We start from the raw sequence: 8,902 nt of genomic DNA on the forward strand, positions 1-8,902 counted from the left end.
TGTTAATTTGTTTAAAAAATTTTGATTTATTCAATATAAAAAAATTAGAAAGATTCGATTTTTATTCGATTTTTCGGTTCTTGGTCTAGAATCGAGAACCGAACCGTACCCGTCGGTTCTCAATTCAGATATTCCTTTGCGCATTTACTTTGACAAGAACCATCGGGTTCGGTTCGAGAGATTTACCCAGCCCTAACTGTGTTGAGAGATTTTTTTTATTTTTTTTTTACTTTGTACTGTACAGAGAGTTTGCCAACTCTCCACATATGGTTTGTCATCTCTCCGCACTATGCAGAGAGTTTTTTCCTTCCTTTTTTACATCACACATGGTTTGCCATCTCTCCGCACGGTGCTGAAAGTTTATTTTTATTTTTTTGTTAAAGCTCATATGCAAAGAGTTTTTTTTTTTTTTTTTTGCTCATGACAGTTTATATTTACTAAAATTATTATTATTATTTTAATGCTAGTGGCATGATGTGTAGAAGAACATTTGTTTGACATAATTATTTTTTTAATACTAGTGGGATGATGTGTGGAAGAACATTTATTTGACATAAACAAAATGGAAAATAAAAAATGACATCATGCATAGTAAAATTGAATTCATTTACTATTGTATGAATAGTATACACTCCTTCCCCTTTTTATTAAAAGTTAGATACCATTAAACGATGAACTTTTGGAGGGAGGGAGGATCATTGAATATACAATCATGCTACACATTCAAGCTCAAATTCAAATGAGACACGTGTCGAAATATGATTGCACATTTTGAAAAATTAAAACAAAAACACTCAATCATTTTTTAATGTATCAGTCTTTCTCTTCACTTTCTGTTTTTCAATCTGGCTATGTGGCTTTACTCTTAAATATATTTGTGACAATCTGTTCGATGCTGAATGCTGCATGGGATGTTGAATGCCCTTCATTACTCTGATAGGAACCTGGCTTATGATTGGTGCCTTCTCTACCTTAATGCTTTCGAAGTAAGCCCTTTTGTAATCTATTTAGTGACTAAGGGCCTGTTTGGTGAGGCTTAACTTTTGTTTCTATCTCTTGTGGAGGAGTTTCTCGAGAAACCTACTTTAGACCTAGTCTGGTAAAATATTTTCAAAAACAGCTTTATTTGTTTCAAAAGCAACTTTTGATTTCTTAAAAGACATCCAACACGGGCATTAATTCAAGTTGAACATTGCCCGATAATTTGCGACTTTGTACAGGACGCTCAATATAACCTTCTAAGTTTCTCACTCTTGTATAGGGCTGATCAAAATCAAACCTAAATCGTTCAACCCGATCAACCCAATTGATTTGGATTGGTATTTTAAGTTCAATTGGGTTGGGTTGAGTTTCGGGTTATGATTTAAAACCCAACACAACCCGATGAATTAAGAAAATTAATATTTAAGATGGAAAAAATCCAAATAAACACAATAGTAAATATATGGGAATAACTTATCATTTATAAACATTTATTTTCTTTATATAGATTGATTCACATGAGCACTATGTACAAATAAAATGTTATTTGACAATGAAGTAAAACTTAAAACGTGATGATGAAATGAATAAATCTCAAAAAATTGTAAAAACAAAAATATTTCATAAATTTTAAACTTATTTATACATTATTTTTCAAGAAAAAATTCCTTATATAAGTATTTAAAAAAAAAAAAAAAAGACAGAGATTTTCAAGTAATTTCAAACTTTAAAAATTTATCCAAATTCAACAAAAAAATAATTGGATCCAATTTTAATTGGACCAAAACCCAAACCGACCAACTCAGCCCAAGCCAACCCAAACTTGATCGAGTTGGGTTTAAATTATTAATTGAGTTGGGTTAAGTTGATTTTAAATCAAACTAACCATTGGGTTGAGAAAAAACCGACCCAACTCAAATCCGTTAGTGTAAAAACATTGTATGGTTAAATTCGTTACATATCGTTGGTTCTTTTTGAGTCTAAAATTTTTTTTTAGGAAGTGTTTATAAAATGCAAAAGTCTACATGTACATAATATTGTGATGTGGTAATAATTCGATTGTTGATGTGAAAATGTGAGATTTGAATTAAAAGTTGGATCCAGTGGCACATGTAATTATGGACATGTAGCACTTATAAAATAGTTTAGAAATGTATAAAAAGGTCTAATTGATAAGTGGATAGTTTTTGTGGATTTCTTAAAATGTCTATATAAAAAAGTAACTCAACGGTTTATAAACATTAGCCAAATATAGGCTAAGGTGAAACTCCACACAAAATGTAACGAAAGTGAAAGAATACAGACCTGCTTGATGTAGGTTTTTTGAGAATAATTTTTTTGAAAGATGATATTTTGGAAAAGGTGTAATTAAAAAGTAGAGAAAAATTATAGGTTCACGTGCAAAATTATTTTTGTTGAGTGAATATGTAATTGAAAATGAATTTGAATTTTTTTTTTTTTTAAAAAAGAATCCATACTAAACAAGTGCTAAAAGCTCCCTTTTGAAGTTCGACGATAAAAATGTAGCTCTAATCCAAAAATACAAGCCACTTGCAACCTCACATTAATTTCGAACTTATGGAGTCTTTTGAGTCTAAGCCCTTGTTTGGTCTCCATTATTTTTCAAATATATTTTTTATTTTCTTAACCACGCATAATTCGATAAAATAATATCACACACATGTCCAAATTTTTTTGTTAGTTTTAAATAACGTATTTTTCATCAAATCACTATTCTAAAATGTATTTATGATACACAAAAAAAAAATGAGGCTCAAACGGGTTCTTATATAAATTTAATCATTTATTTTTAATTTGTCCCACAAAGATCATCCAAATCTATCATAAGCCGTTCGAATAAAATAATTAAGGGGGTGTTTAATAGTTATTTTTATGTAAAAATACATTTTAGAATAATAACTTGATACGAAATGTGTGATTGAAAAATAAGAAATTTTTTTGATTTACGTGTAATATTATTTTAATAAAGAATGTGTAGTTAAAAGAAGAGAGAGAAAAATACATTTAAAAAAAATGACTGTCAAACGGGGCCTAATTGAAACAAAATAAGATTTGACAAACTTAACATCAACATTTAGAGATGAAATGACCTAGCGGTCGAACTAAAATAAATATAATTTTAATAATGAAATTGAAACAAATAAAAATTGAATAACCAACATTAATAAACCTTTAAGTCGAGTGACGTCTAATAATATTCTTAACAAATTTCATGAGCAACCCTGAATTATGGGGATCACAAAATTATTGCACGTTTCCCCTCGGAGATCCCAGGCCCCGGGATACGTGGCATTACTCGTCCAAAAATGTAGGACGATAATATATTCATTTTGTTTGAGCCCCATTTTATTCATTAAAATACATTCTTTAACAATAATTTGATCTCACTTCAATCATATATTTTTAATAAAATAATATTACACTCAAATTCATGACTTTTCTTTATTTTTCAATTACACATTTTCAATACACTATTTAAAAATTCAAAAAAAAAATTCTCTTTTTTTTTTTTTTTACAAGGGCTCAAGCAAGAGCATTAATTGCGATGGTCCCACCCAAAACCTATTCTCATGAAATGGGTCCCTAATCAGGCACGAGTTATGCGTGTGAATCGCACGGCCGGAGATAAGGGTCCGAACGAGGAATTAGTGGCTGTTGGCCGGTTGACCCGACCAATTTTCCAAACTGGCCTTTGACCAATGAAAAAAAAAAGGCAAAATTATAAAAAACGGTGAAACCAAAAAAATGAAGAGAATCCCAATTTTACCCTCACTTGAAAACGAAGCAGAGCCGAAGGAGACGGGAAAATACTGTAGCACAGTCGACCCAGTCACCGACAAATAAGGAAAAACAGGAGACCCACTTGGCCAAAATCCCTCTGAAGAAGGTAAGAAATTTATACAAAAAAAAACCATGTGTAAATGTGAAATTTTGGATTGTTATTACTTGGGAAGGAGTGGAGATCGTCGGAAATGGAGTTTTTCGACGATCTCCTCGACCGGAACGTGGCAGACGGACGAAAATGGCGACTGGGCACGCCGTCTGGGAGCGCCCAGCCGCCCCAGACGCCTGGGCGCCCTGGGAACTGGGCCGTCTGGGCGCCCTTTCCCAGTCAACTGGGCAACCTAGTTGACTGGGCGCCTCTGCCCAACTGGGGCGCCCAGTCAACTGGGAAGCCGGGCCGGTTAGCCCAGTTGACCCAGTTGACTGGGCCGTCTGTTTTTTTTTCCTTCTTTCTTTTTTCCGGTAATTATTGAAGTTAATTAAATAATTATTAATGGCTTACTGTGTTATCTAATATGTAATTATTTATTTGAATTGGTTAATTTGAATGTTTATTATGTATTTAAAATTATTAGTAAATATAAGATGTAAATGTTATATTATTTATCAAAATATTTATTAGTTGCTAATTTAGATTAATTAATTATTTTATATTAAGTAATAGTAAAAAAATTAAAAGAAATAATATAAGATTAAATAATGAATATATCTAAACATTTGTAAAAAAAAGGAATACGCAATTAAATTTGAAAATTAAAATATCAATCAAATTATTTTTTTGCAAAGCAATTAAAATAAATTTGTAAATATGAAATAAGCGATATGCGTAAAGAATTAAAATAAGTGTCTAAACATTAATTAAAAATGAAAAAGTTAATTTAGTGTTAGATAAATAATTAAAATATGCAATTAAAATATTAAAATAAACGATCAAATTAGCAAATTAAGTATATGGAAAATAGTAATGTACGTTTATTTTGTTTATTCCGTTATCGGTTGGTTATTGCATCTAGTAGCAGTGTGTTAGTATATTTTTTTTAATATTTTTGTTTATCGAACATTATTTGCATAGGGTCCTAATATTTGAAATTTTGCAGGATGGAATATCATCTGGACGACGCTGTCAGACAGATCCCTGGTAAAGTTACCTCGAATTGTAACTTTACCAGCTTCGCTTTAGTATTGGATTTGCTGGACGACGATCATGCAGATATATTACGTCGATCATGCTTATAGCCACTGTATTCGTTGCGTGACGTACAGTGGTCTGGGCAGCTGCTGGATGCCCTATTATGTCGCTTGCTGAAGCCAGTTGACGGAGACGCCCTCCATTTTGATCTTGGGGGCAAGGCAGCCACGTTCTCTATATTTGAGTTTGCTCTCGTCACTGGACTGCGATGTACGGATAATGCAGAGGCGAGGACCTGTGTTCCGAGGAACAGGAGGCTGTTGAACGAATATTTTCATTGACAGACGACGGTTACTCTAGCGCAGCTAGGAGATGCATTAAGGAGATGTGATCGGATGTCTGATATGTTTAAGTTAATGAATTACCTACACTTTTTTATTGAATTCTATACATAATAATTGTAATTGTTTCAGATATGAGTGTACGAGACTGTCCCTATCTTGGCCAGTCGGTATGCGAGGAGAGGAGAGACACGCTATCCTCGGATGCATCACTGGCGAGCACAAGACAAGCCGCTTGCCAGACAGTTATCGGCTCTCCTCGACGATCCTGAGGTACGTATTATACAATTGCTATTTATGTTGTACGTCCTTTCACAATCTGAATACATAGTCATCAACTGTGACATATGAAAATGACAGCTTGAAGTTCTCACTGAGTTGGCACCGTCGATCGAGGAGGAGAGTCAGTTTTATATTCGCGAATTGCCTCTTCGTACTGCGCATGACGATCAGATGCCTGATTCCAGGATGGATCGAGATAGGGTATGTCATTGTGCAGGATTTATTGAATATCGCTTCGATCTTGTAATTAAGTGCCTCACTTGTAATATTTATTTTTTCAGGAGGATCGTTCAGTATTACCTCCGTTGAGGATATCACCTCCACCGATGAGAGCACGTCCAGCGAGGATGTCACCTCCGCTGAGAAGATCACGTCCAGCTACGCCAGAGGTTCAGATGCCTGAGTCCAGCGTTGATCGAGATAGAGTATGTTACTTAAAAATAATTCTTCGATTGTCGTTTTATTTTATTTGTTAGGTTATTCATTTGTAATAGTTATTTTTTCAGGAGGGCCGTCCAGTATCGCCTCCTGCACCTAGTCCCCGTGCTTCGACGATTGATTTGTTCGACCTCCTGATAGAGATGAGAGGAGACATGGCAGAGTTACGGGATAATGTCGTGACACTACGAGCTGAGCTCGGGGACATGGCACAGTTACGATATGATGTCGCGATGTTACGAGCTGGGTTAGGAGACCTCCATGCTGAGGTTGCAGCGATACGGGGTGACATAGCAGGCCTGCGTGGGACGAGCGATTATCGAGATGGAGGAGGTAGCAGAGGGACAGGTCACTATCGGGACGGAGGGGGTGACGGAGGGACTGGTGGCTATCGAGAAGGAGGGACTGGCGGTTATCGGGACGAAGGGGGTGACGGAGGGGTCGGTGGTTATCAGGGGGAGGGGGTCAGATGGGGTATGTTGACTCATCGTGGCCATCAATTGCTGCATTTGATTCATTTTTAGATGACACGATGGGGATGGAGGAGCGAGAGAGGATACCTGTGGTGGAGGGGATGCCCGACAGGATATACCTGAGGACGTGGAGGGGGTACCCGAGGAGGAGAGGGTAACGGAGATGGAGGTGGAGGTGGTATAGGAGGTGGGGGTGCCCGTGCAGGGGATACCCGAGGACGTCGAGGGGGCATCGGAGGTGGAGGTGGTACCCATGCAGGGGATACCCGGGGATGCCGAGGGGATACCGGAGGAGGATAGGGTACTGGAGCTGGAGGTGGTACCCGTGCACGGGATACCCGGGGATGTCGAGGGGGCACCGGAGGAGGAGAGGGTACCGGAGGTGGATGTGGTACCCGAGAAGACGCCAGACTCAGCGGTCGTGGTCTTTGTGTCGGAGGAGGTGGTCCCGACAATGGGCGAGGGGGTTGTCCCGATGGTTGGGGAGATGGAGATTCCCGAGGCACATGAGGAGTGGGTGGTCGGCAAGAGGCCAAGGGTGCCATCACAGTACGTTCTTTCTCCCTTTATCGCGGAGGCGAAGAGGAGAAGGTTCGTCGACGGGACGCACCCGAATTTATTCAGGGAGGTGGACCACGCCAAGTGGAAAGCCTTTAAGACAGAGTGGAGAGCACTGCAGCCTGGGTCAGTTTTGTATTTTATGTAATTACTATAGTACGTAGACGCTGACACGCGTATACTTCATATAACTAAAAATTCTGTTCTTATTTTTTCAGGGCCAGCCGCACGATTGCTGAGAAGACGATCTCAAATGCTTACAAGTGGTTCCACAACATCACCACTTCGAGGGCTTGGCTCGCCGACGATGTAAGCGAAATGAAAATATTGTTATTTATTATGTACGTTCAAAATCAATTTTTTGAATGAAATTCATATATTAACTCCTTTCTTTAGTGGTGTTTCTTGATGTAGCACATCGACTTGAGCATGGATTTGCTACGGGATCGTGCTGAAAGACATCCAAAATCGTTCAACATTCCTGGCAGACTCATATTGAACACCGAGTTCATCCGTGCCATTGACATTGAGTACCAGTCGTTTCAGGCTATGGGTAGCGAGTACACGGTGCAGGAATATATGATGGAATGGGTCGTAGGGATGTGGCCGAGTGTCGGTGGGAAGCCATGGGATGGATGTACGCATATGTACGTACCAGAATGTCTAAATCATCACTACATTGCAGTGAAAATCGTATTCGCCGACTCCACGATGTATGTGTACGACCCCGATCATTCATGCCTGACACAAGGCCAGCTCGAGCAAAATCTAGAGTCGCTGTCTGTGATCGTTCCCATGATGGCTAGACGAGCGAACATCACTGTACAAGACAGATTGGCCACCTTGCGGAACACGACGACGACGAGGCAACAAATATTGTAAGTGTTTGTAATTTTCTTTCTCTCATTTACATCTTAGTTTCTAATTAATTTTCGATGTGCTAATACAATATTGTTTAATTGTAGGGGTGATTGCGGCATATTCGTCATCAAGTACATAGAATTTTTGAGTGTGGCACATAAGGTTGATGCAATCAACCAGGCATGGATACAAAATTGGAGAAATAAACTAGCATGTGATTTATTTGAATTTAATGGGGATCCGTAAATAATTGTACATATTTTTACATTTATTTAAACATTGTACAATTCATTCATTTATTTGTAATTACGAAAAAATTGTAAAATATTGATTGCATATGTAATATTTAAATATTTATTTTACAATGTAGCCTACTGTATAATGCAGTTTCTAGAAAAAGTTTCGATTCCAAATAATTAACATAAATAATATGCATAACAAATGAATGTAATGAATGAAATGTTTGAAAAAAATACTAAATCTAATAATTCGCATAAATAATATGCATAAATAATTAACGTCAATGTTATAAATAATTACATTGCCAATAGTTATTAAAATTACACATCCGTTACATTGTCATGTAGAGGAATATGACTTGTACAATATCTTCTAGTATGCCCTGTTGCACCGCACCTACCGCACTTACGAGGCTGGGGAAACTCTCCGGTAGATGGTATTCTAGACGTACGTGTACGTCCAGGAGTACGTGGTCCAACTGCTGGTGGCAACAAGTTATTCAGTGGGAGAATGTGGTCGGGCACTTCCCACTCGACTTCATTTGGTACAGGAAATATTGTTTCCGCATATGCTGCTCTCCAATAATCAGTCATGTAATACACACTGCATAAGCTATGTGGTGGTAATTCTCTATGCATAGCCACTGCCACTGTATGTGTAGATGGAAAACTCTCCAATTGAAACCGTCTACATGTGCACGTGTTATCATTCAAGTTCACAATGTATCCGAAATTACGTGCACATCTCACGGAGAAGCGAAATTGATCCAGTGGTTCTACATATACCTTTCTTGC

At 37.4% G+C, this 8,902-nt stretch overlaps 2 protein-coding genes across 2 annotated transcripts; both read left to right on the top strand.

Moving 5' to 3' along the window:
- Positions 1-5,400: 5,400 nt before the first annotated feature.
- On the top strand, positions 5,401-6,633 carry LOC111377048. The gene is made up of 5 exons (XM_023000085.1): positions 5,401-5,529; positions 5,617-5,739; positions 5,820-5,963; positions 6,045-6,450; positions 6,521-6,633. The coding sequence occupies exons 1-5, from the start codon at positions 5,461-5,463 to the stop codon at positions 6,631-6,633; spliced, it is 855 nt and encodes a 284-aa protein (XP_022855853.1). The 5' UTR covers positions 5,401-5,460.
- A 69-nt stretch (positions 6,634-6,702) lies between these two features.
- Positions 6,703-7,889, top strand: LOC111377053. The gene is made up of 3 exons (XM_023000100.1): positions 6,703-7,133; positions 7,226-7,316; positions 7,422-7,889. The coding sequence occupies exons 1-3, from the start codon at positions 6,703-6,705 to the stop codon at positions 7,887-7,889; spliced, it is 990 nt and encodes a 329-aa protein (XP_022855868.1).
- The last annotated feature ends 1,013 nt before the right edge of the window (positions 7,890-8,902 follow it).

Source organism: Olea europaea, chromosome 3 (assembly GCF_002742605.1).
Source record: "Olea europaea var. sylvestris chromosome 3, O_europaea_v1, whole genome shotgun sequence".
Lineage (NCBI taxonomy): Eukaryota > Viridiplantae > Streptophyta > Magnoliopsida > Lamiales > Oleaceae > Olea > Olea europaea.